Below are 27,617 nucleotides of genomic sequence, written 5' to 3'. Positions count from 1 at the left end.
GTTTGAAACCGTGGCATGCGTTTGTCGTACAGATAACGGACCTAACACGGAAATGAATGCGATTGGCAAAGATTCTTAGCATTGACGGCATTTAAACTACACAACAACGGAGACGTTTCACAAATAGTGATTATATCGATACACTGTGTTAATATTTTACCACTGTCCTTGAAATCTACTCCCAATATCGTTTCTAACTTCCCACCCAAGGAAAACAATGGCTTCCAGGTCGCCGTCTTCCTCTCCAGACACTGCGACAGGTTCAGGTACAGATCCGGCCCGGCCTGACACTGGGGAGCCCCTCGGTGGAGCAGGATCGGACTCCGACTCGGACTTGGGTTTGTGTAAATTTGACTGCTGCGGCATGGAGAGTGGCGACCGCCTGGAGGGCGATGAGTTGGTGCGGGAGTTCGAATCTGCTGCCGACCGTGTTGCAGATCTGGTCCAAACAGCCAGCAGGGACCAGCTACTCTATCTGTATGCGCGGTACAAACAGGTGAGTATTGTGTTCTAGTCCTAGTTTATTAGCACCATGTCGGGACAAAATACTGTCAATTAATTATGTCTCATTGCTGAGTTAACAAGTGAACAACAATTGTTGTTTTTGTAGGTCAAAGTGGGGAAGTGTAATACACCAAAGCCAGGATTTTTCGACTTCGAAGGTCAGAGGAAATGGTATGTAATCTTCTTGTCCCTGTCCCTCATCCATCTATCTTCCTCTCTGAATCGAATGAGGAAAACGGCCGCCTCTGCTGTCAAAGAATTACCTTCTTATGTGCGATTCTGTTGAGCATTTGTAATAAAAACTTAAACATCCATCCACCCATCCGTCAATTTTCTATGCAGCTTGACCTCATTATGGTCGCTGTTGTATCTATATATCTATAGTCAATCACAGGGCACATACAAATAATGACACTCGCATTAACACCTTTAGGGACATTTTATAGTCTCCACTTATCCCAGAGGGTCTAAATTATTTTCTGTGTTTGTACATGTTGGCAGGTCTGCACTAATATTGAAAGGACTCCTTACCGCCACTATTTGAGAAGCACTGACTTAACCTAATATGCATGTTTTGCGTATGTGAGAGTAAGCCGGCATACTCAGAGAAAGTTCAGACAAGCATGGGTAAAACAGAGATTCAAACTTATTGCTTCCTGGCTGTGAGACTGACATGCAGTCGTAAACCTATCATGTGTTTTTTCACAATATCTAAAAGGAAGATTTTCTCAAAACATCTGAAATTGTTACTTAATGGGCTACTACATTAACTGATGAACAATTATGAGCAATGATTATAATGTGCATGTTAATTTCATTTCAGGCAAGCCTGGAAGCAGCTTGGGGACATGGAGGCAGAGCAAGCAATGCACGAATACATTTCCTGTGTGAACGTGTTAGACCCTGAAGGCAAACAGAGGGTAATAATCATGACCCACAATAGAGTGTTATTACCCACTGATAATATGATGATAAGTACAAGTAACCATATTTGCTGTTTTTAGGGTCATTTCTGTTTTGCTGAGCTGCAAATCAAAGTGATCCAATTGAACAATATGGTGGAAAAATTACCTTAACTATATTAGTTTTCTTACATGGCAATGTAAATATAAAATTGCTGTCAAATCTTACCAATCAGGACCTGATGCTTTATCACTAATGTTATTTCTTCATGAACATAAGAAGCTAGCAATATAATTGACGCTTTATGTACTACCCTTCTATTTCCATTAGATGGCAGTATCATTACAGGATAGAGGTATGAAAGCTGTCGTTAGGTGGGTTTTTTTTTGTAACATGAAGAATCTGGAGATGTGCTGTTATGTCAGGGGAGTTGTGTTGCCTAGTGAGGCTGCCATTTGGTGCAGCTGCTGATCCTTTAAGTCACAATAACAACTCTGCACTTTGTGCTCCATATTGGAACTCTTATCACTTTGAAGTGTATGGTGATGTAAGTAATGTGTCAAAGCAATGAAGAACATAAGTGACAGGACTATGCAGCAAAAAATCATTCATTCATTTTCTACCGCTTATTCTTACGAGGGTCGCGGGGGGTGCTGGAGCCTATCACAGCTGTCTTCAGGCGAGAGGCGGGGTACACTCTGGACTGGTTGCCAGCCAATCTAGCTCTTTACTTGCAAGCAATGCCACTAAAGGGAACACCACATTTGTTTAAATTCCCAAAGAAGCCACCATCAGGCAGAAGTGGTTGGAGTTCCTGATTTCTTACCAGCAAAAGAAAGGACTTCAGCTTAATGGTTGTTTGCAATAAATTACTTACTTGAAATACACTTACTAAAACACAACAAATAATAAAAATACAGAAAAAAAACCTTACTAAATTCAGATTAAAAAACTGAAAAATGTTGAGACGGACTTTTCATTCAGTTTTTTCTTGATTGTTATTAATATTTACTAGTTGTCGTCAAAATGAATATTCAAGGCAAAAAAAAGCAAATCTTAAAGGCTGTGATTTCCTACTCTGTTAATCGCAGATTTTATTTTTTAAACTCTGTTTCCAATCCATATGGTCTTGAACCCACCACTTATTGTTTGCTCTTATTGCTAATTTAGGTCACTTTAATTACTTCACTCTCATACACTTGACACATTCTTTACTCTTAAGGGCAAAGGGGAAAGTGGGCAATACTTGCTGACTCCGCCTCACCACTATGGACAATACTGGGGAGGCAGCTCAGTGCACAAACCTGAAAAGAAGTTGATTGTATTACCGCAGCATGCCCGTTATTTTGGAGGCATCGTTAAATAAGTAGCAGCGTATAGACAGCGAAACGGTAGAGAATAATAGGCAGAAGTCGACCTTTGTTCCTGCGTCAATTGTTAAGCAGACACTGGCTTTATATTAGATTACATTGCAGTGGAGCGGGGACGGTGCATCAGCGAATATTCTGTTTCACAAGTAAATTAGTTTCTCCCAAAAGCCCACACACAGTTGTTGCACTTGTCGTGTTGCTCCCCCATTTCTTTGAAATCAGATTTGTGTGACTTGCTTTTGTAAGTCAAGTTTAGTTGCTGAAGAATAGGCTGGGGTTTGAAGAAGAAAAAAAAGGAATCTAATGAGGAATTCCATTAGAGAAATAGAATGAGCACAGACCTCCACAGGCCCAAACAATCCCATCTGACTGGAACCAAATTGTACCCACCTCCTGCACATGCCTACATTTTGTCATTAAAACGATGCATTATTCACTAAATTTGTTGAAAAATTACAACGTTCATGTCCCGCACTGCTACAAAGTTATGTGGAAATCCAGTCAATATGTAATGTGCTTTGATTGACTAACAAACAACTTGGTGTAATTAGTGCATAACACATCTATTCAGTACAATCCTAGCTTATACAAAGTGATTTTCCTTTTACTATCCGTCTATGGTGAATAATGTTTGTGTTCTGTTTGTGACAGTATAGCCGAGGAGCAGAGAGGAGAACAGGGTTCAGTGGCGCAACAGTCAGCTCATTGTACCAAGAGGAGACAATCAGGTATTACCATCACAAATGCACAAAAACTACAGTAAAGTTGGCGCCCACCACTTTGCACATCGCTTTTTTGCGTTTTCTCAAAAATAATTTAATAAGTGATTGCTGATTTGTGGGTTGGCCAATAGTATGGTAAAAAATAAATAAATAATGAAAGGCAAGTAGTATTGTACACCGGTCACTGTACATCAGTAATGTTACATTGATGAGACATTGCCTTACATTACATTACCTTAACTTGCACTAAATGGAGTAGACATGTAGGCAGAGTGAAAAACAAGTTCACCTCCCATTCCGGGTGGAAGTGGGTATGTTTTTGTGGTTCTTTGTTCTTCTTTCCCACTCAGTTTCAAACCTGCACATAGGAGTTGCGTAATGTGGTGTGCAACACGAAAGCAATAGTGCAGCAGTGTTCATTATTTTTCAGATGTACATGCATACCAAATGCATGTCGGACTGACTTCCCTGTATATTAAGCGAGCGACAAACATTGTCTTGAGAATGTATGATAGACTGGTGCAGATTTTTTTTTTAATGCCGACCCACATTATGTTTGAGATAGTTCGACAACAAGGAACATTGCCATTGCTAACATATGTTATGTGTTATTGCTTATCATGTCTATTATATTAGGTAATGGTAACTGTAGGGGTGTTATTTAATGTCTACAGGGCTATGATTCTGCTAACAACTGTATTTAGGTCATAAACATATTCTATTCTCTTAACTATGAAAATGTTCAATTTATTAATACTTTTTCCATTTTGTGGTAAGTCACTTATTACGGTTGGATCTGGAACCAAATAACCGCGATAAAGTGGGGACAACTGTATGTGTGTTATATACATATCACACGCTATTTACCTTCAGTTCTTTGACAAGAAAAGTCAGGAGGGTTGTGAGACGGATCCCGCAGTGCTTAGGTCGTGTTGGTCCTGTATAGCCTGCCGTTGTTAACCACCAGTCCTCATGCTGTTTTTGATTACATTCAACAGAGCGGAACATACACTCCTGATTTATGTAAATGGAATATATTCCATTTAAAATATTTGTCTCCTATTTCCGTTTGCCTGGCAGACTTACTCAAGCTTAAAAACCTCATCTTCCCTTCAATTAGAAAAAAAAAAGACTTTTTTACCGATGGAAATGAGATGTGAGAATACTCCAGGTTTCTCTTCATAATTAGTGTGCACAGTCTTTAGTGGCAGCAACCAAAGTCTCCCGTTTTAATTACTTTAGGATTGAAGTAAGGAGTGTTGGGGGGGTGATGAAGGCATGCTGGACACAGCAGGGGCACCGGCATATTCCCGAAATGACTCCCCCCTTCGGAGGTAATAACCATGCCCCCTAGCTCCAACGTAAACACACTGCTCGCGTCTTTGCGATTGCATTAGAATCCATGCAGAACTTGCCGGAACTGTCACAATCACTGCTCTGCTGCATTCCAATTTGCTATTGCTTCACACACACACACTTCAATATTAAACAGGTACACACCTGTCAGAGTTAATTGCATTGATTGCCCCTCATCTCACCGTGAGTGGTGTATGTGTTCGTGTGTATTGATAAAAGTAGCATTGATTTGCAATAACCCTATGTTACTGAACAGATCAGGGTGTGATTGAAGAGACTTTGGACGGCACGTTTGAAAACACCACATTTGTAACCCTCTCAACAAACTAGCACTGGATGTTTTGTTGCCTGGACCATCAGACGGATTTTTTTATGGTGTGTGTGCGCGCACCTCGATGTGTCTGTTCCACCGTTGTAACCAGTTGGGTCTGATGGATGAAGGACGTACTATTTACCAGTACGTCAGACTGGATCAACACACAAGCAGCTGTTTTGATTACAGAGTAGCTGGTGACCTTCCCAGGATGCATTGCTGCACTGTTGATGTCATACTTCTGACAGGAGCCACATGAATCACCTGTTCTGTGTGTGTTTGATTACAGTATTATATAGTAGATTATAGACTATCGCACTCGCATAAGAAACTTTATTTTAACTTTGGGATACATTATATGAAAGTGTGCATGGGCCGACCCTGCCTGACCATTGACAAAAGACGAATGAGCTGCCCTATTGATTAGTTGCCGGGGGAAACGGATGGCAGCCACACATCAGGGACACTCAGGGTCACAGTGGCCATCGGGCAAAGGAAGGGAGTGGGCGTGTCCACTCTTGGAAAGTCATGAATATACATCATGGCTGTAATCAGGAATATGTAAATGGGTGAGCTCATACATAACATGGCGGTAATAAAAAGTGTAATGAGTTATTCATGATTCATCACAGCCTGATGGGCAGAAAGCAGAGGGGGAGAGTTGGGGAGTAAGTGAAAAACGCATTGCTAAAACCAAAAACTCCTTTTTAATGGACTCTTCCTGTCACTATTTTAAATACAATTATTGTTCTGTCGATCAAACGATGTCTGCAATTATGGAAACACAATTTACCATATAATTCTTAGTAAACAAAGTGATATGCGGTTCAACTTGCTGTTTTTAAAATTGGCAGTTACAAAATAAATCCAAATCCCGGTAGTCTGAGTCCTGAGAAGGACAGAGCTACATGCTTTAAAAAAAAAATACTGATTGATTTCATTATTTGATTGATTACGTTTTTTCCAGAACAATTAGCTGCCTAGATCTGGAGGCTTATTGATTAGTACGTACACTTGGATTGTGGTAAATGGTTGTATTCATTATTTAATTAAAATATTAAATTTATAAGAAGGACTCCCACTTCACAAAACCAGTTCACTACTGTAAATGAGGGATAACTTTACTGAAAACCTTTGGAGACACAAATAGTTTTTAGTTTGTGGTTAAAACTTGTTTTTGTCCTGGTACACAGTGTTATCTTTTCATGAAATATAATTATAATTGGAAAATCTAGTTTGAAATGTTCCAGCATTTTGGGTTGCCACTTGTCATTTACAGTTGACGACCGCCTGTTTAATTGCTCTAAGCAGGAAAGAGCGTGGGATATAATGGTTTCAGCACGTTCAAAACTTAGCGTCCTCTCGGTAGCTGCCCATCCGTGACATACAGCAACTTTAATGTCAGTGTTTTATGACAAATTATGGCCTATTATGAAGGCCTATGTCCATGTTGTGTCTTCAGGTGGCTGCTATGTGAACCATATATGGTTCAGGTAGGCAGAATACAAAAAAGAACAAGGCTGACTGGTGTGGGGTAGGGGTTATGGGTTTTTTGGCCTTGGGGATGGCCGACGTACAGCAGCGGGTGTGTGGGCTGTCTGTCAGACAATAGAGCGCTAAATTCAATTAATCTGAATGGTCAGAATGAGTAGAAGGGAGGGGAAGGCGTAAAGCTCTAAATGAGATTTCACCCCTTCTCCCCCCACCATCAGCAGCACTCACGGTTGTCCCCAATGCCACGAGGTGATTAGAGATGCAAAGATAGAATCAGAGGTGGAACGGTGCCTCTTAAGTGTGTGTGTGTGTGTGTGTGTGTGTGTGTGGGATTGCTGGTTGTACGTCAGTGTTCCCAAGGGATGTGACACACGTGGGTGTTGCCTCTGCATGAATCAGACAGGTTGTGTTATCCGTCTGTGTGCATTTGATTGTTGCAAATAATGGGTTATCCAATGAGACAAGTACATGTTTCGATATTTACGTCAACTTTTTTTATCCTAATATAGTATTTTTGTTTTTCTGAAATCAAATCCAAATTTTTAGCATTTACGGTATGAAAATTACCACACAAAAAAGTAAATCCATAGTTTTTGTTTAAATATTGTTTGAAATGAAATGTAAGAACATCTCTGTGAATGTTCTGTACTCCTGAATCCCCATTTTGTGTCTTATAGCTTTAGCCAGGTATAGCACTCCCTTGTACTTCAATAATAATAGTTTGACGCAATAACCGATCAAAAAATCAATTATAGTGCACATCCCTTACAGACAACGGCAAAAAGTGACATTTCTCACACCCAAGAAAAGTAATTTAACTGGCAACCCATTCTAGAGCTTTGTCTTTCTGTGCCTTTCTCAGAGAAGAAGATAAGAACATATTTGATTACTGCAGAGAAAACAACATAGAGCACATTACCAACGCCATCAGTTCCCAGAAAGTGGACGTCAACACCAAAGACGAAGAGGTAACAAAAATCCCATGCCAATGAGTAAAGTGACACACTGACCCTGACCAGGTCCACATATCATGCATATGAATTCACATGCAATACACATAAATGATCTGTACTAAAACAAAAAGAAAATTAATTATTTCTTTGCTACCCCGATAATCTTTGATTCCTATTTTCAAATGACGGGTCATGACCCAGCCAAACCAGTTGAGGACCACCAGTTTAGTCCAAAGGAGACAACTGAGCTGAGCTGCTGAGCTGCAGTACTGCTACTTAACAGTAGAGAGCAGTGGTGAAATTTCACATAAGCACACAGTTTAATTGGAGCCCAAGACTCTTAATCTGGATGGTCTAGTATCATGAGGACAAATGTCCACTTCCCCCAGGTTTCATCTTGTCATCTTAATGATCTTGCAAATTACTCATTAATTGCTTTTTTAAAAAGGTTATTTCATATTAATTACAAATAGCAATTTAATACTGAGGGGGCCATCATAGTAATACATTTTGAACATTATACATTATTATTGTAGAGGGTAAAAAACATGCACAAATACATTTTTCAATGTCAGAGTCATGCCATTTTGTGTATAATTTGTAACTCTTTGTAAGTCCCCTTGAAAGGAATCTTTTCATGTAGCTAATCACTCAAACTTAAATTAATCATGCATTTAAAGCATAACAATAGTAGATCATTCAATGTCCCATTTAACCATGTTTATAGTGAGGATGTAAGAAGCAGCCACACACCTGGAGGAGAGCTTGAGGGGACCGGGCCAAGCTTATTAGCATTCTGGCCCGTTTCAATACATATCCATTCAAACATGCAGCCATGGTGATCAATATGATTTAAGCAGAATTGGACTTGGAGTTTGTTTTACCTAATTGCCTCTCACTGAAAAATGAACTTGTTCTCCAAGCAAAGGAGAGGCCACCGTGTGTGTGTGTGTGTGTGTTAACAAGATACAGCGTAGAAGGCTGCTGATCTATGATCACACTATGCACACACACTCATGTGCATACACACACAGATCAATTAAGCTTACAAACTTGTTGCCGGCTTCATTCTCTTCCTAGACCTCAACTAGAGTCCAAATTAGTGAATAATTTGTGTAGAAAGTGAAGAGACTGATTCATGTGTATTAACTTGCAAAATTATTGGCAGAGTTTTAACGTCTAATTGTGTGTTTGCAGGGCCGAGCTCTCCTGCACTGGGCCTGCGACAGAGGCCACAAGGAGCTGGTTTCTGTTCTCTTGCAACACAAAGCTGACATCAACGGCCAGGTAGGCAGACTTGTCCTGTGCAGATCAAATTACCGCAACACTCTAAAGTAGATTTTAAAGTACATGTAATTGAACCAAAATGTAAATAAATGAATATAAGCCTGTTGAGCTTTATTCCTACTTCTCTTGGAGGTCAACAGTATCTATTTAGTATGAGGTTCGATATGAAGGACATTTGTCTCAAATTTTATTTTAAGGAGTTAAAAATACATTTTGTGAACTACAACTTCTCTAAGGCAGTGATTCTCAACTGGTGCGTTGTGAACCTCAAGCTTGAGCAGGAGGGGAAGGACATCTAGTGTGTACTTAAAGGGGGAGTTGCATCCCGACATACGTGCTGGATACGTACAAAAATGGGGAAAATAAATCATGGGGAATAAGATGTTTGGCAAGTTTACATTCAAAATGCAGGGTGATGATGGTGCACCCGCAGCCAAACCATTTAAGAACCAATTCTGAGGGATATTCGGCTTTCACAAGAGGTTGATGAACAAAACTGAATGTTACTTCAAACTGGTGATTGGCATTTGAAGAAATGTCCTTTATCACTCGTTAAGGAAATTCATTCATTTTCTACCGCTTATCCTCACGAGTGTCACGGGGGTGCTTGATCCTATCCCAGCTGTCTTCGGGTACACCCTGGACTGGTTGCCAGCCAATCACAGGGCACATATAGACAAACAACCATTCACACTCACATTCATACCTATGGACAATTTGGAGTCGCCAATTAACCTAGCATGTTTTTGGAATGTGGGAGGAAGAAAACCCCCGCATGCACGGGGAGAACATGAAAACTCCACACAGAGATGGCCTGCGCACTAATCACTTTTTCACCGTGCAGCCTTGTTAAGGAAATTATACCCATAAATTTACCTTAAAATAACTTTGCTTCCGTTTTGTTGTTTTTACCATTGTTTTAAGACGCAGCTTACCACACAACACAGAACAAATTCCTGATAATAAATTGCCCAAGAACGGGGCTAGGAGCTGTTACCTGTGCACACAAGGTAACCATAAGTTATATTCTGTCACGTTCAGGGTCCCTTTTGCTCTTCTCTTCCTCTCTCCAACCCCTGCCAGAAGGTCACCTTTAATTCACTTTGAGCCACAGACAAATCCTCCAGAGCTTCATCACAAAGAGTCGGACGGTCGCTAGCGCAGCGTTCAGCCTCCCCAAGGTTTAGCAGCATTCAGGAGGCTTTAGCTCTGGGCCGTAAGCTGGCTCAGCTGCACATCGGAGAAATTAGTTCTGTCTACGCTGAAGGCACGACACAGCACCAGGTTGGTGAGGCTTTAACTGTAAGGCCAAATCAATTGGAAGTAATCAGGCAAATTGTTTTACGTTGCACAAGCCACATAATCAGGACATTTCACAAATGACTTTCCCTTTTGTGGCCATACGTGGACCTTTTGTTTTCCATGATGTGGGGAGGAGGGGATGGAGGATTTATTCAGAATGGTTCATAAAGGCTTAACTGTGGGCCAACTACAATCATTTCACTGACGGTATACAACAATGTCTAAATAAATGCAGTTGAGGGTGGCGGTTTTGTAGGCGTTTTCTGTTCAGGTTTGCTGGTTTTACTGTTATTTGAATTGTGGATCATGTGCCAATGTAACGATAGTTGTCGTCAGAAGACAACGTTGTTAGAAATATCCAGAAAATAATGTACAATATCAGCACACATTTTTAACGTTCCAAATATGGACAAAAATCATTTTTAAATTGTTATGACATTTTAAATTTTGTTTTCCTATTCAGTTTTGTATTGGAATGAATGAATGTCTAGGGGGTTACATTGCGGTGTGAGCACAAAATAAGTAAAGTAGAGTAAAGTAAATTAGAAAAGAAGCATTGTTGGTATCAGATTTATGAGGTGGTTGAGGGAAAACAACACTTGTCAAAATCATACCATTTGGGATTGTCACAATCCCAACTCAGCTCATTATTTAAAGCATGTAAAACGATGTCTTTCTGAGAACTGGATCATTTTTTTTTCTTTTCTTTTTAATCAGAGAAGAGGTCATGAAAATCTGTTTTTTGTGGCCCAAGTATGTGACAGCAACAAAAAAGGTTGTATGTTTACAAGAGAAATGGCAGACCAGTAATCTCTCTTGACCTCCACCAACTGCAGAGCAACCAGTAAATAAAGACCAAACATGATTTATGTTTAATTTGTTGATTAAAAAGGTGGGAGGGGAGCTTTGGAGTTAACAAAAAGTATTATTTGCCTGGCTGACGAGGGAAATCGTTTGAAATTAATCAACTGATTGTTTTAGTGAATTGTTCCCAAACCCTGGTAACCTGCATTAAAGGCTCGTTTGACACTTAATCCTGGATCAAGCTGGGGGTAGAAGGACACAATATATTGGTGTGCGTGTGGGTGTGTGAGTTTGAATACACAGATCAAAACTCTGCCACCTGCCAACTGTAGATCATCACACACCCCATCCTCGCAGTTTGGCCACTGGCCTAGTGAAAGTGGGGCACACAGCACAAACTGGGGGGAATAGAGCCTCATTTCATGTAATGTAATCATGGAAATTACAGCTTAACAACTAGACTTAAACATTGTGTGCTAATATGTATTTAAGAGTCTTAATCAGGCAGAGGCTTAAGTTCTTCTATGGCATTCCATCAGATCATATGAAAACAGATCAGACTATCAATTCCATCAGTAATTAGCTTTTGTTAGAATGTACAATTTGACAAACCTGAACACTCATGTTTCCATTATAGATTGTTTTTTTTCCTACAGTGTAAAATATTCACTATTATATAGTAGCTACATCGTAAGTAAAAGTAAAACTGTCATAGTTTGCTTCCAAAATACTTTTTTTCAACCAAAAACAGAACTACCACCTACCAGAAGTTACCAATAGTTGTTTCAAAGAACCGATTGAACAAACGCAAGTGTTTCAAATGCAATTTGTCACAATTCAATGTTAAAGTTTGTAAGAAAATGTTGTTCTACCAGAATAACACTATTGACGAGCACTCACAGATACTACCCTCGTCTGGGAGAAGTGCCCGACAACTTTGACTAATTTTTATAGACTATGCAATGAATGTTAAGGTTAATAAATACATTTTGAAAACAAACATATCCTCTGTGCATGCGTGTGTTATGTGGGACATGGCAACAAAAACAGGAAGTGATGGAATATACAAGTTCCGAACCAAGGCAGACCTTTAAAATCTAAAAAATACAGTCTTGAAATTTCCGCAGAAAAAAAGAAAATGGTCACCACAGCTCACATTGCATTGAACGATCATGAGCAAGTATCATGAGATTTCATACTGGGCACATGATCCCAGACACTGTAGCTGAAAAATTTGGATATTAACAAAAACGTGCTAACTGTGGCAGACGTTAACCGAGGTACCATTGTAACTAAAAGTAGATGATCTGAGGTTGCAATTGCTTGAAAATCTGAAGCAGGATTTTGAAGCAGGTTTTTTTTCTAATTACAAGAAAAATTTTACACAACAATGTCGTTTTGGAGACAGACAACACAAACTTAAAAACCATTCCCATAGAAACACTGTAAAATGGAAGACATATACATGTAGTCTCGTAGTAGTCCGTGCAGTACTCCACATTCAGTCTGTTTGAGCATAATTCAAATTTGCAATATACTGCATGTACTGTATCTAAGTATTCAAAATAAGAGACCTACGTCAAGACATGTTGTTAGGTTCATAAATGATGCAAATTGCAGTGTCTTCAGTTCAGTCTCAATTGGGATCATTTAAAAAGCAAAACTCCATTCATGCAAAAAATAAAAACTGGATTGTTCCATTTTAAGATAGTAGAAGTAAATGCAACACTGGATGGATCTGCCTCTAAATTGAATCTGTTTTTAGCCCTTGTAGCCCTTTTAGATCTTGTGAAAATTACCCCTCTATGTTTTGTGTAAAGCAACAGGCAGACAAAACGACTAAATGTGAATGAGAACATAACTAATCTTCTTCGTAGAACAGAATTAGCTCCCAATCATTATCAACACACTTTTTTTTTTTTTATCGACACACTTAACACTTTAGTGGTCAGTGATATTTGACACCCTGGTGTGTGCCTGTGTGGTCACTTTCTCATCCACTGCTCAGTCACTCTGCATGTACACAACTTTTGTTTTCAGGTGCAAATCCCAAGGCATCCACCAAAACATCCCAAAAAGCCAGACTGTTGCCATGGAAACTTGTATTTATTCATGGGAACTTGAGTCAGGAGGTGCTGCAGACTACAACAACAGTCGGGACGAGAGTGTAGATTGTATTTACACAATGTGGGACTTAGAGCATGATTAGTGCAAGTAAGTAGCGGAGGCGTGGAGGGAAAGTTGGGATTAACCCGACAAAGCATAGGTTAACTCTACGCAAACACAGTGCCAGGAAGGACACATTGTTCATGCCACAGCAGAAGATGTTACCGGGGAAGGGTCACATGCTCATAGACGATTGTCTCTGCTCTCCACATCACTACACTACACCCCCAACCACCAGCATACCCTTGCCCCCCCACCCCACCCCGCCACTTTGTATAAAAACAACAACATGATCCATGAGGCAGAGAGTGCGACTCGCAGCGCTGCTAATTCTAATTAATCCAGCGTGGTAGCACAATCGCAGCAGGACCCAAGTGCTCCTGGTCTATCAGATAGAAATTCATAACTTAATTGAGGTCAGAGCCTCCAGCCGACAGAACAAAAGTCTCCTGCCGGGATCGGCTAGATCGATAGTAATAAATATCTGACTGGACCGGCTCGCAATTGGCTGCTGTGCAACACAAAATAACAGTCGACATGATGGTAACTGCGCCCTGGGTACTGGTACTGGATTACACTGTGTCTTTATGGATTCATTGAAGGGGCTTTAGATTTATTTGTCAGTGGTGTCAAAATGTGACAAATGTAACAGATCTTTTTACTGCTCCAGGTATTTATATTTCCTAATGATATCAGTAATATGAATGAATAACAAAACCTACATACTGAATAGAGACCTGATGAACTCCATTTTAGACCAACATCATAATCTCACCGACATCAAGAGTAAATTGAAATCAACACAAGGAGCTGTTCCAACCATGACCGCCAGTAATTAATTTCTACTATTATTAAAATGACAAATTATAGTACACCCTCACATTTTTAGCAACCATTTTATTTTGGTTTTAGACAATAATGGCTGTGTTTGCAAACAACGCTTTTATTTTGAAGGCAAGTAGTATGTCTTCTGTGTGTTGAGAAAGTGTGTACGAGTTGGGTACAAGAATAAATGTGCTTTTGTTCTTCACTCAGAACCTGCACATTGTCATCCAGCATTGTGAAATGGCCATTACATTAAAGCGGTGAAAATATACTCAGATGCACACAACCACACTAGCATGCTAAATTAAGCTAATCCCACTAGCTTCCATTCACGCTCTGAAGTTCCGCCAATGACCGGTGTTTATCGCCATTTCAACCTTTTTAGTTTTAGTTCGGGAGGAGGCGGTTTAGTGTTTATAGTGAGAGCGGTCCGCCGAGTAAATATTTTCCCATACAAAGTTTCCTCCTCCTCACGATGACAGCATTTCATTCATCTTATGTATCAAAGTCCGCTACGCCACACAACTCAGCATGTTAACATTGATCATTTATACCGGTATAAGTCATTTTCTTATAACTGGAAGACTCTATATTAGTATATAAAAACAAATATCAGCCAACCCAAATTTCTAGTCCCTTGTAAAGGTATCAAATAAATCCCATACACATGCTTAGTGAAGAATTAGCACTTATATATACTCATGTCTCAAAATTACTGTTTTATTTCGTCTTATACTTGGAGGGAGGTTCTTGGCTGACTGAAATTCAATGTTGGAGGCTTAGTTACAGGTTGGCTCCCTTTTCCCAGCTTTGCCATCTATAACAAATGGTTCGGTCTACCCCGTCATAACAAATATCCTATAGAATTTGTCATAATTGTGCATGCGCATGCAACCTCTACTCTAGCTGCACAGTAATGGGATAATAAGAAGGGATTAAAAATGGAGAAGACATGGACACATTGGCTATGCAGTGTAAAGCAACATATTTCTGCACGACTTTCTTTTTCATACTGTATGACCGATTATTACAGGACTCTGCTGTAGGTTACTTCACAGATATTAAACTGGATTTCCTCTGCCTGCCTCTTTATAATAGACCCAATGACAGTCTTTACAAGTTTGTCTGCCTGCAGAATTTCCTCTGCTATAACTTTATGGCTTTATTGCCTCTGATGCATGCGATAATGTCTGCAAGATGTTTTTTTTTTCCTTTGGGCTGTTTCTACTGTGTTGCAACCATCCTGAAACACTTAAGCAGGCCAGAAAGAAGTGTTGGAGTGAATGGGCTTCATATGTATTGTTGCACAAATAATAGTATATATACATTTGGCATAAGTCAAGGATGTCCCGAGTTGTGAACATCTAGGAAAAAAGGAGACTAATCTCTCAGAATTAGCAGAAGAGGAAATTGAGGAGGAGATACCGATTGAGGAGATGGAGGTGGACATTATAAAAACTGTGGATTATAAGGACAACATTAATCTCTGCAAGGGCAAGCGGAATTCACCGTGGCAGAGCCACGTGAGTACACAGTCAAGCAGATCTGTAAACCTGGTGACAGTAAAGTTACCTAAGCTGTACTGTAAAGTATTCATGTGGCATGAAGTTGATCTGTTTGAGACCAACATCCATGATCAGGATCAGGATCAAACAGTGATGGAAGCTTAAAAGGATAGTTTTCATTTTTTGACATTAAGTTGTATCGCCATCAGCAGTGTAGTGCATCAACTGTCGATAGAGACTCGATGATCAGCGATTTAAAGCAGTTTCAGATGCAGATTGAGCACAGTCATGGCTAAATGATGCGGACCTACTGTAGGTGTGAGACACTACAACTAAGACAAGTATTGGATTCCACAAGCCACACAAAGGGTGGAAAGAGTCATTGCAGCATGCCATATTTGTAAAAAATCTAAGTAAGAGCCATGCAGCAGATAATAGCACCCATGCTAAGAGACCAGATGATAGTGAAGGAGGGCAACGCAAGAAGCCAAAAACATACCACTGCCACACACACTGAGAGGAGAACCTTTTATCACTATGTCATGTCAGAGTCTTCATTCATAGCTGACTTTAAGGGGAACTGCACTTTTTTGGAATTTTGGCCATCATTCATAATCCTTATGTCAAACAACACATTTCTTTCACTTTTCTGTGCATCATCATGCATTATTTGTGTTCGGGAACCAATTAATATACGGCAATATACGACTGTATGTTGAAAATGACTCGGCGTATGAATATACAGCATGCTGGAGCCTATCCTAGCTGTCAAGGTACACCCTGGACTGGTCGCCAGCCAATCACAGGGCACACATAGACAAACAACCATTCACACTCACATTCATACCTACGGACAATTAATCTAACATGCATAGTTTTGGGGAAAACTCCACACAGAGATGCCATTGTCAAAAACATATTAGTCACCACAGTAACACCAACTAAAGTAAATTACACATTCCAACTTGGGGTGGCGCTGTGGAACAAAATAAACGAAATGTCATTACTGCGACTTAAACTAGTCCACATTTCCTGCCCATTGTTCTTTAACAAGCACTGTTTTCAAACAGCTTATCCACCACATTTTTATGAGTCAAACGGCAAAATAGTCTACTAAGATTCATATTAAGCTGTCACCACACCACTTGACTTGATGAAATGAGAGCTGTAGCAGTGTCAGGCATTCACACAGTTATAAATGTGTAATGCGAGTGATCAAAAGTCCATGACTTGACAGTAATGCTGTTGTCCAAAGAGGCCTTCCAGCAGGTAACGGCCGTCTTTGCCTTCATCAGCTCTTGTTTCTTTCTTATTGGCCACTCACTGGGCCTTGCCTACACTCTACTATTTGATTTCCATCGTTCTTAACCGTCCACGTAAATTGTCAGAAGCATTAAAGCTGTCCTCGACCGCTTCACACAAGGGATAAGGGAGGGGAGTAAGAGCTGGTGGGTGGAGGGAAAGTGGGGGTGAGGAGAGAGAATAAACAAAGTGTTTGCCTTCCATCAGTTTCCCGCAGTACTCAGCTTTATGAGCCCCCAGCACCAACACCACCCCTACTCCCGCTGCCTCCACCGCAGCCGCCTCTTTCGCTCGGACATTGATTTTCATATTACACCGTTTTATGTATTTATTTATTTCATATATTTCTTTTTAAACATCATCGATGTGCTGCAGGAGGACAGATAGGGAATGGGGGGCAGGGGGGCTCCAGCCATGTTAATTCTCAGTTTCAATCCTATCCTCCTCTCTGATGGCCTTAATGAAGGCTAAGGCGTCTCATGGGAACAGGCACGCTTGATGATGTGAGGGAGGGGAGGGGTGTACGCTTATAGGAAAAAGGCGAGCGTTATGTTGATTTACAGTCCAAAAGGGGGCAAATTTTGTTCTTCTTTATGACAAAATAAACTAAAATTGACTATTGTAAGCTTGTTCTTTAGCTTCTCTGCATATAAAAAGATGCCAGCTACTCCTACTGCCCAATAAACAATATTTGATGTTTCCGATGGGGCTCAAGTGGAACTATGGGGGGTGCACCCGAGCTCCTGAAGGACACTAACAGGCAGTGTGAAGGGCAGCGAGTTAGACGTCATGCTAATTTGACCAAGGGTGGTAGTCCTCACACACTGAGTGGCAAGGTTACCTCTCACTGCCCTGAAAGGATGCCCAGATTCAATTAAGACCACCCCCCTCGCAGATCCTTTTAACACGGGGGCCTACCCAGTGCATACACACTGACAAACATCTCAAAGGTTTACATAAACAGAATCTTTTAATTGCCTATGGAATCAATATACAAGTTTTTCATTGCATATTTTGAGTGATTCACAAGAATAAAAACAGCTTAAAACAAAGAAGAACGGGGAAAGTATGTGGACATGTACAGAATCACATCTAAAATGGTTATTTGATGTTTCAAATGTCAGTTTGAATTAATGAGTTGGCTCACAATTAGCCTTTGTTTATGGTGCACCTTATAATTATACAGGAAGACAGTCCTGCAAGTAGATGTAATGAGCTGAAATAGTTGCTTAAAAGCTATTCTGATGTGTGTGTTGCATTCAGTCATCAATCAAGTAGAAATACAAGTCATCAGTCATTGCACATAACTGGTACCCTCTCCTGAGTGAAACAAATCTTTGCCATCAATCCAACTCACAAAAATTCGGTACTTGGTATGTTATGCGCTTTGCAGTCATTTATCATAAAATCTTTAAAAAGTCTACAAAGCCGCAGGTTTTTGGAACAACAGTTGCCATTCTGGTTGTAGATGGGCCTTTGGTGAAGTGAACAGTGTCAGTATATTCTCCGTCTTGCTGCTTTTTGATTAATGGCACCTGCTCTTCATAATGGGATCTGCTGGAATCTGCATGCCAATGATTCCAGTTGCTTATCGATTCAGCCACCACACAAACCCACACACACCCTGCCTCCCAGCCACTGTCATTATAAAAGTCAGCAGCTGCTGCATGCATTGATCATAAATCATAATTGCTTGTCCATTTTTTCCCACTTGTTTAATGTTGCTGTCAGGGGAGGAGGGGAGACGAGAAAAGGGAGAGTGTAAACTTTTTTAAAAAGGAAGAAGGGGAGAAAGATAATCCATAATGATAGAATGGAAGTTAAAAGTTGAAGGTCAAAAACTGATTACATATTTGAACTATATATATATATATATATATATAAACTTTTGCTCTAATTTATATACATCTTATCTTCCTCCAGGACTGTTTCACAGAGTGTCAAGCAGAATCCAAATAATGTAAATTTTCTGTTGCCTTTTGTGGAAGGGTCTCCCCATCCATTCCTGACAAATATGTACAAATACACTACTCACAATAATAGGGATATTGTTATTTACAGGAGTGCTTTTCCTATTTAGTTTGAATTTTAACGAAATAAGTAATAGTTCCATTAATTTACTATAATTAATGAATGAGAAGAAGCACAGTTTTCAATAGTGCAGTATTTTTTTTTTTACCCCAGCAGTTTAGACAATACCAAAGTCCCAACAGCTGGTTCCAAATGTGCACTATGGGGTTCAGGTCAGGGGACATTGCTGGCCGTACCATATGAGACACTCAGACTTCCTGAAGTTGAGCTGTGAAAATGATGGCATCTGGATCTGGTGGAGCATTATCATCTTATGGAATAATGGGATGATGATGGGTTCTATGATGTCTCTGAGGTAAGAACATGCAGTGGCTGAGCCATCAGCAAAACTGACTGGTAATGCCTGCCCAAACTGTTGCACCAAGACACCGCCATGATCGTTTGCATTTGGCAAAAACAGTGTAACCTGGACAATCCAGCAGTGATCTACTGTCCTGTTCACTGAGCGTCGGGTCACCTTGAGGTGCAACAGTCTGGACAGGCATCACCAGTCAGCGCAAAACCGATTTGGTTATTGTCAATGGTTCAATCACTGCACGTTCTTACTTCAGAGACATCATAGAACCCATCTCCCAATTCTGCCAGCACACTCCTAACTTTCTGCTCATGCATAATGCTCCACCACGTCGTGCTCGAATTTATTGATTTATTTGTATTTATGAAGCTTCATAGTAAAGCGTGCAGGGACTAACAAATATGGTTCTTTGCCCAATAAAAAGTACATTATCCACACTAAATACCTACTCACTTAGATTGTACATTATGTTAGCATTTTGCAAGATTGTCCTCCTAAAATTCACAACTGGTGCTGAATATGACAGGACAAGCCTTAACTTCAATCAAAACTAATTTTATCTTCACTGCCTCAGACATACAATCAGAATGAAACACGGCTGCAGGAGGATATCTGTGTTCTATTCGTACCCCCCCTCCCAAAACTGAGTTATGTTTTATGCCCTTGAAGCAACCAGTTAATGCCACTGTAAACAGTTTAGGATCAGCATTTGGACTATTCTTTAGTCCAAGCGGCAGAGAATTGTGAAAGCAGTTCAGTCACTTTCCATGAATGACATCTGTGACAGTGCCACTGTGTTTTTGTGTGTTGCAAATGGTGAATGTTCAAGAACAGGTAATGTTTTTTATTCAGTTTTGACTGATTCATCTGACATTCCTCCACTCTAGTCATATAAACGGCAAAAGTGTCCTTTTTATATACTTGGTTGGAGTACTTAATCCATTCCAGAAGGTCCAACTCTAACCAAAATGGACTCTAACCAGGGCCAGTTTTCCCACAGAATATACAGTGTAACACTCACATATTTTAACACAAAATAATTGAACATGAAGCAAAAATAATTAGAAATGGCAAATGAATGGACATCTGAACATTTAACATAACTTTTACCTAGTGTTGTTCCCTCCATATATAACCAAGCCCAGTGCAAAATTTTAGGAAAAATTTTAGATGGCGGACGTTACCCGAGGTACCAATGTATATTAATTTATATAAATTCTAATTCCTATCAATTGTAAGATTAAAAAGGGATTAATTGCTTCTCTTCTGAACTCCTGTGTTTTTTTCATTAGTGTTAAGATTGACATATGACTTCTATCCAGCAATACTTCAATTGTCCTAATAGGTCAATCGCTATTCATGCTGTACCTAATCATAATGGTCCCGCCCATTAATGTGATCCACTGCTCAGTACTGGAGCTCCACGATTCTTCTGCTGCTTTTGTTCAAACAGCTGCTTTATTGAACTGCTGACGCCCAGCCTTGCATTTCTGCACCGCAAGGAGAAACTTTGGATGGCATGCGAAAGCAGAGATTTGGTGCAACATGCCTTCATAATAGGATGGGAACAGGGGCCGGGGGGAGGCGGGTTAAGGGGAGGGTGTCTTTTTCGAGGCTGCTTCCAAAGCAAATGGAAGACAATCCAATTTCCTGTGGTTCCATCAAGCCACGGTCCTGGATCCCGGGGCATTAGGGAATGCTGAGAGGATAGGCCACTGACCTCTCACATGTACACACACATATACACAACAACATCTAAACATATATTGCCACATACGCATGTAGTACATGCATCCCACTATTGCACTTGTAGTTTTGTATCTTGTATCTAAATTGTCCTGTTAAGAGTTTGGATTTGTTCATTATATAAGCACAGAACATTAACAAAACATCACTGAAAGTAAAAAGATTAGAATGTAAAGCTTTTTTAATGGAAATAAGAGATGGTCCTGAATCCAGAAGGTAAAATAGTATTGTTTTCACCCCGTTAGTAAGTTATTAATTTTTTTTATAGTCAGATAAATGACATAAAAACTACTGCACTGCACCATGAAACTTTATGGATGGATGGCACATGTACCTAGCGGGATTCCATTACATTTTGGTGCACTTGTCGCCTATTGTTCTAAATGGACTCAGGTTAATGGCTTGAATTTAAGGGTCCTTGACTAATGGCTTATCAAGGGCACAGTTAGGTCTTTCTGAGAATTAGTTGGTTGTTCCATGAATACATTGTAGTTAGTAGAAAGGCCACACCTTTTAAAAACCTTGAACAAGCAGTTTTTTAAATCAATGAATAGTATTAAGATGCTATACAAACTGTGTTTTATGACAAAACAGTTATCAGTGCAGCATGTCTGTCTGCTAGGTTTGTGGAGAGTGTTACTGCAGGACTATTTTTGGATTGTTCGTAGCCCCCCACAAAATGGCTGTTTTTTAATGCACGTTTTTCCTGTGTTTTGGCCTTTCATCTTTGTATTTGGACACTGAAAACTGAGCTTTTGGTAAACTTTTGGAAGGCATCTTAAGTTACATTATCGCTTCACGTTGAGATGATTTCATTTTGTGCAATGACTTCAAACACATTTAAACGGCATTTAGCATTTGTACGTGTGAAAATACTAATGATTTCTGACTGCGATTAGCTGGCAACCAGTCCAGGTTGTACCCCACCTATCGGCCAAATTCAGCTGGGATAGGCTCCAGCATAGCCCCATGATCCTAGTGAGGATAAGCAGCATAGAAAATGGATAGTCACAGCACTGTATAAATACACATTTCAAGATTTACCACTTTTAAAGTTCAACATAACTATTAAGTATACTTATTTGTTCATATAATGCAAGCAAAACAATGAACAACTTTGTGTCTGTGTCCTTTCTACAGTGTTGTATTCCCCGAGCTGTTCACATGAAACATTCTGATGTGCTGCATAGATGATTAGGCTCTCAGACACCAATGTAGTCACACTGTTTACATTTTTATTCCCTTACCCCTAAATGATAATTTGCATACCCCACTTTGAGAACCTAGAATCCGATGTATACGTTTTCATTCAATTTACTTAGTATTTTTGAGGATGTCTGTGGCATTTTGTGTGTTCATTTCAGAACCACCAGGATGACAAAGGCTTTTTTTGTATTTAATCTACTATTAAATTACCTTCTACCACAGTTCTAGACCAAAGAGACACACCCAATGTTCACAACACAAGTCTAAGATTCTGCAGTCAGGCTGACTATTGTTGTTCCGGGCAAACCACGGCTCGCTCTCCACCCACTGGTGGATTTGCATCTGTGGTTGATATCCACCCAGAGGGAATAGAAAGCTCTAATCCAATCAGAAGGTCCCTGAAGTGCTGCCCCTGAGACAGACGGAGAGAGTGAGGAAGAGAGAGGATAACAATAGGATCACTCTTCACTGAGGAATGGCCAGGAAGGAAGGAGTGAAGGAAGGAAGGAATGAAAGCAGAGGGATTATGATGTGGGAGGTGACTGAATGGAAAGGAGGGAAAAGGTGGATGTGGTCATGACAGCAGAAAGTGGTGGCAGGAAGTGGAAAGAGGGGGATTAAAGGAAAGAAGGGAGATACAGAGAAAGCAAAAGTTTCTGTTCAAATACCAAAGGTGGAAAAGACTAATGAGGAAATCCATCGTCATAGCTTTAATCTTTTGGAAGTATTTCCACCGCAGAGCGGGAAATGTCACTAAGGCTGGCTGGCTTTTAATCCACTTCCAATCACGTGAACCCTCTTGTTCTGAGGGTGCCGGCAACAGTTTGACCATTCATCATCATTACGAGGTGCAAAGGCAGGCTGGAGCAGTGATTAAGAACTGAATCTTCTGTTGATGATGCCTGTCATAGATTGGGTCTTATTATATCCACACACACACACACACACACACACACCTCCATCCCTGTCCTCAAGGCACATTTCTAATAAGAATTATGTCTCTACCATTGACCTCTTAACCCAAACTATCATTTATACCATTCACACACACACAACACACAAGGCCCTTCACACTCATTCATCTCTTAGTTGTCCCTGGACTGATGCGTGTCAGGGTCACATAGATTCCATGTTTAATTCAATACAGGTTTAAGAAAAATGGAACAGGTAACGGCTTAAAAATCTCAGAATTCCACACTCATGGCAACAACATCGGGAACACCTGTGCAAATGGCATCCCAACATAAGAGCTGTATCAAACAATCAGACAACAAGAAGACATTAGTAGTGGTGACTTTCTAAGAACTACTTAGCTAAGTGTGGCTTCTTTGAAGATATCAGGAATGGGCGTAATAATCGATTACCATTTCCCGCTGACACAGGGACGTAATACATACACTGGCAGCGATAAACAATACATAGTATGTACGCTTAACCTCCGCCACGTGTCTGGTGGGTATGCTACTGGTATGCTGCCAAACAACATTTATACCATCCCTCCCCCACTGTAAAAAAGTGAAGCAAATTAATTCGGTGTTGGCCATTACTCCAGGAGAATTAATAAAAGAACGCCAAATGCTGGACATTGGTGTAAACAGGTTGTTCAAAGTGAAGTTGCGAGCGGAGTGAGAGCGATGGAAGAAAGACGGCAAACACACCTTTACTAAGACTGGGAGGCAGCACCAAGCGATATGTTGAATGGATTGTGGCTGCATGGGCTTACTGTTTTCCGAAAAAGCTGGTATTATTGCTGTACAGCTACCTTACAACGAGACTGACTCTGACAATGATGAGAGGGAAGCAGACATGTTTGAGGGCGAAATTGCTTGGCTGTTCGATTCAGATACTGTTTTGCTTATGTTGCGCCGTAAAATACGTACAGTGACATTATGGTGCGGAAAATACGGTAATTGGTCTCTTAGTATTATCTTTATTGTGTGGCTTTCCAACTGTATTAAAGAGCAGCATTTATTTTGAAATTGATCATCATAATCATAATCACAGGGCAGTTTTTTTTTCCAAAACAAGAAGTCCTGTGATTTATTGATCATGAACTTTCCCAATTGTCCATCCATCTTCTACAGTGACGTAGCATGAATCTGTACAATAAGACACTGGTATAGGGGTTCAAATAGGGGTTCAAAACATTCATGATTGTTCATATTCCCCTTGCTGATTTTGGCAGTTTAGTCAATCCCTGGTTGAAATATGTGAATGTGAGGTATTTTTAGGGCGACCAAAGCAGGCAGACTGATCATGATCACGTTTGAGTCACTCGTGTCCCAAATCAATACCTCATCTGGTCATAATCCCCCCCATGGGCCAATGAAAACAAAGCCATCCGCAGTCAACAAGTAGTGACTAATTGGTATGCTAACAGGTGATTTTCCAGCCAAGATTGAAACCTGCGGCTGCAAATATTTCTATCATCACTCAGTGCTGATTTATTCCGTACTCGTAAGTCTGTTAAGCATTGTCTTTGCCTTTCACAGGATAATGAAGGACAAACGGCGCTACATTATGGTAAGAAGGCTTCTGTTTGTGAGTGTCTCCTTTAGTTGACTTTTTTTTTTTTTTTACTTTTTAATGCATTCGTTTTGATAGAAATGTGTCGCCTGCTACTTCCTGTTCTTGCTTTCCATCCTGATGAGGCTTTCCCATTGCTTTCTATGGAGTGCATGTTTCTTTGGTTTCTGTATATGCATGGTCTGATTCCTGGTTGGTTTTGTTCTCCGTGTGCGTTTGTGAGCGAGTGTAGGTGTGTGTAATAATCGCCAGGCCTCCCCGAGGAAATCAGCAGCGGTCCTCAGACTCCCCCTGACCCCCTCATGCCCCAACACACATGTCCCTGAGGGGCGGTTCCCTTGTCCTTCTGAGCTTGTGTGAGTGTGTGACTGCACCATCTGTGCCGCCACACTCCCTTCCTCAGCAGTTTGGTGGAAGTGTTGACCATGTTGCATCACCCACTGGCACATTCGTTCACAAACAGAGGAAGGTAGTGTATGAAAAGATGACTAATTAACATAAGCGATGAACTCAGGAGAGACAAATAGCAGAGAATGAAAATTCATTCCCACCTTTCTTTGCACAGGGCCACGGCGGCTGGCAAGTGATTAATTCAGGGTTTACTGCTCACCATAAATTGTTCTACTCCTCTATGGCTCCCTTGAGGGCTAGCCGCTTTTTTTTTTCCTCTCTCTACAGCTCCAGGCCCGAGCGAGATGCCGGCCACGTGCAACACGCGCCACTTTGGCTAGCTAAATAAAACACTCTCCTACTGCCTGGCTCACTGGTGTCACTCCCTCACACAACTTGAGCACAGGAACACATATGCATTTCCGATGTATCATCACATCTAGCGTACACTCCCCGCCATCCTGCCGGTTAAGAGTCTTGGCTGTCAATCACCGCTGCTGCTGACATCAGCGATTGTGGTCAAGCACGTAGTCCGCTGTTTAAAAGCAGCAAGTGATGGACACCGACAGAGAAGAGCACTCAGAAGCAAGAGCGAGAGGAGGGGGCCGACGAGGTACCATTGGGAGCGAGAGGTGCATCGACAACGCAGTGATCCACTAACTAGGTTAAGAAGGTGCAAGTCGCCCCGTCCGTCCCCCACCTCACCCCCCTTTTCTTGAGAGGATGAAAGACCCTTTTAGTGGGGGCACAAATTGCCATGGGGGCAGACATGAAGTGTTGGAGGGAAGCAGAGGTCCAAGGGGAGGATGGCAGTGGTCCTGCAGATGGGCTTTTCATGAACTGTACAAGTGCATGTGGATTAAACTAGCAGACACTAATGAGCCAACTTTCAACTAAGCTGTATGGTTTAGTACTCGTTGGTCCACTCCTGTGAACGAGGAAGTAGCCTGCTACGGATGACAAACAAGCACAAATATATCCAGTCAAATGTTAGCAATGTAAACATCAGAGGACTGAGCAAAGTGCCCTGAGGAACACCTCTGTTAATTGTGTTTTTCTACTATCAAACATATCGATTAAACCTTGTTATTCCTTTTTCCTTATTCCTTATTGTGTAGCATCGGCGTGCGAGTTTGGCGACATCGTGGAGCTCCTTCTGAACGCAGGCGCCGACCCGTCCATCAAAGACATTGAGGGCTCGCTTCCCGAGGAGGTCACCGCTTCTGGCACCATCTCCTCTCTCCTGCGCCAGTACACCTCTCCCAAAGGCTAGAGCACCTACTCCATACCTTCCCTCAACTCCAGAACCCCCTTCCCCGTGTGTCTACCCATCACCCCAAGACTTCCCAGCATCCCTCACTTCCCCCCCAGAGAGAAACTATATAAGCCCAGCAGTTTGTGTTCAATTTGGGATGTCTCCCAAATGCTTGAGGTTAATTGGCTCTGCCGTGGTTTTTTTTTTCTTCATTTAAAAGCATCTGCAGCCTACTACAGTCTTCTACTTCCATCACCTGCAAGAGTTTGCCGACATGGTCCTGGAACCAAGATTATTTTTTTGTATTTGGTATTTATTTGGAATCATTAGAGGAGGCAAAAGACTGACATATACAATTTATCATCCGCAACTTTAGCCGTTTCTGTCCATTTTTACAGATGTTCTGATGATTCACTTATGTTACATTCCATAGAATGCTTTGTCTGTCATCCATTACTATTAAATCTTTCAAAATGGACTTCACGCTGTCATTTGTACTGTCCATTAGTTCTTAACCAATTTAATACAACATTGTTCAGCTCAAGACCAAATTCAGATATTTAGTTCCTGCATGCAGCCCATGTGAAATTTTGAAAAATAAACATACTAGCATAATATTGCCTAAATAGTTATGCATACGACTTTATGGCTAATTCTACTCCACCCATGACTTGGAATCTTACAGAGACTAAAAACCCACTATTGTGTCCTTGGGGCATTTTGACCAAAGCATGTCACAGACATCTTATTAAGACGCTGTTGAAACTGTTTATTTGAAACCCAAAATACTATATAATCTGAAAACAATTACACTGACTAGTTTGAAAAAAAAAGGTTGCACAGTGGTCAAGTGGTGTAGATAGATTCAGTAGATTGGGAAGACTTGGGTTAGATTCTACGCTTATCCACATTCCAAAAACATGCATGTTAGGTCAATTAGTGACTCCAAATTGTCCGTAGGTATGAATGTGAGTGGTGAGTGTGAATGGTTGTTTGTCTATAAGTGCCCTGTGATTGGCTGGCGACCAGTCCAGGGTGTACCCCGCCTCTCACTCAAAGACAGCTGGGATAGGCCCCAGCATACCCATGACCCTAATGAGGATAAGCAGCATAGAAAATAGATGATGGTTAAAGAAAAGTCTGACTTAATAATGATCCGTCATATCATTTAGCTAAAGGTAACCACCACTGCAAGCTCCAATCATAATAATCACAAAAAAAAACAAAAGAAAACTAGATTGAAGACCCATATAAACATGAATATTGTAAGATATCATAAAAGATGTCATACGTCCACAATAT

The 27,617-nt window shown here is 40.7% G+C and overlaps 1 protein-coding gene across 1 annotated transcript; it reads left to right on the top strand.

Moving 5' to 3' along the window:
• acbd6 (acyl-CoA binding domain containing 6) lies at nt 1-26,769 on the top strand. The gene is made up of 8 exons (XM_058073720.1): nt 1-496; nt 611-675; nt 1,328-1,424; nt 3,429-3,505; nt 7,525-7,630; nt 8,813-8,902; nt 24,637-24,667; nt 26,179-26,769. Exons 1-8 carry the CDS (start codon nt 218-220, stop codon nt 26,331-26,333), a joined length of 900 nt encoding a protein of 299 aa, XP_057929703.1. The 5' UTR covers nt 1-217; the 3' UTR covers nt 26,334-26,769.
• The last annotated feature ends 848 nt before the right edge of the window (nt 26,770-27,617 follow it).

This window comes from Doryrhamphus excisus, chromosome 5 (assembly GCF_030265055.1).
Source record: "Doryrhamphus excisus isolate RoL2022-K1 chromosome 5, RoL_Dexc_1.0, whole genome shotgun sequence".
Taxonomy (NCBI): Eukaryota; Metazoa; Chordata; class Actinopteri; order Syngnathiformes; family Syngnathidae; genus Doryrhamphus; species Doryrhamphus excisus.
This window is presented reverse-complemented; position numbering and strand designations above follow the sequence as displayed.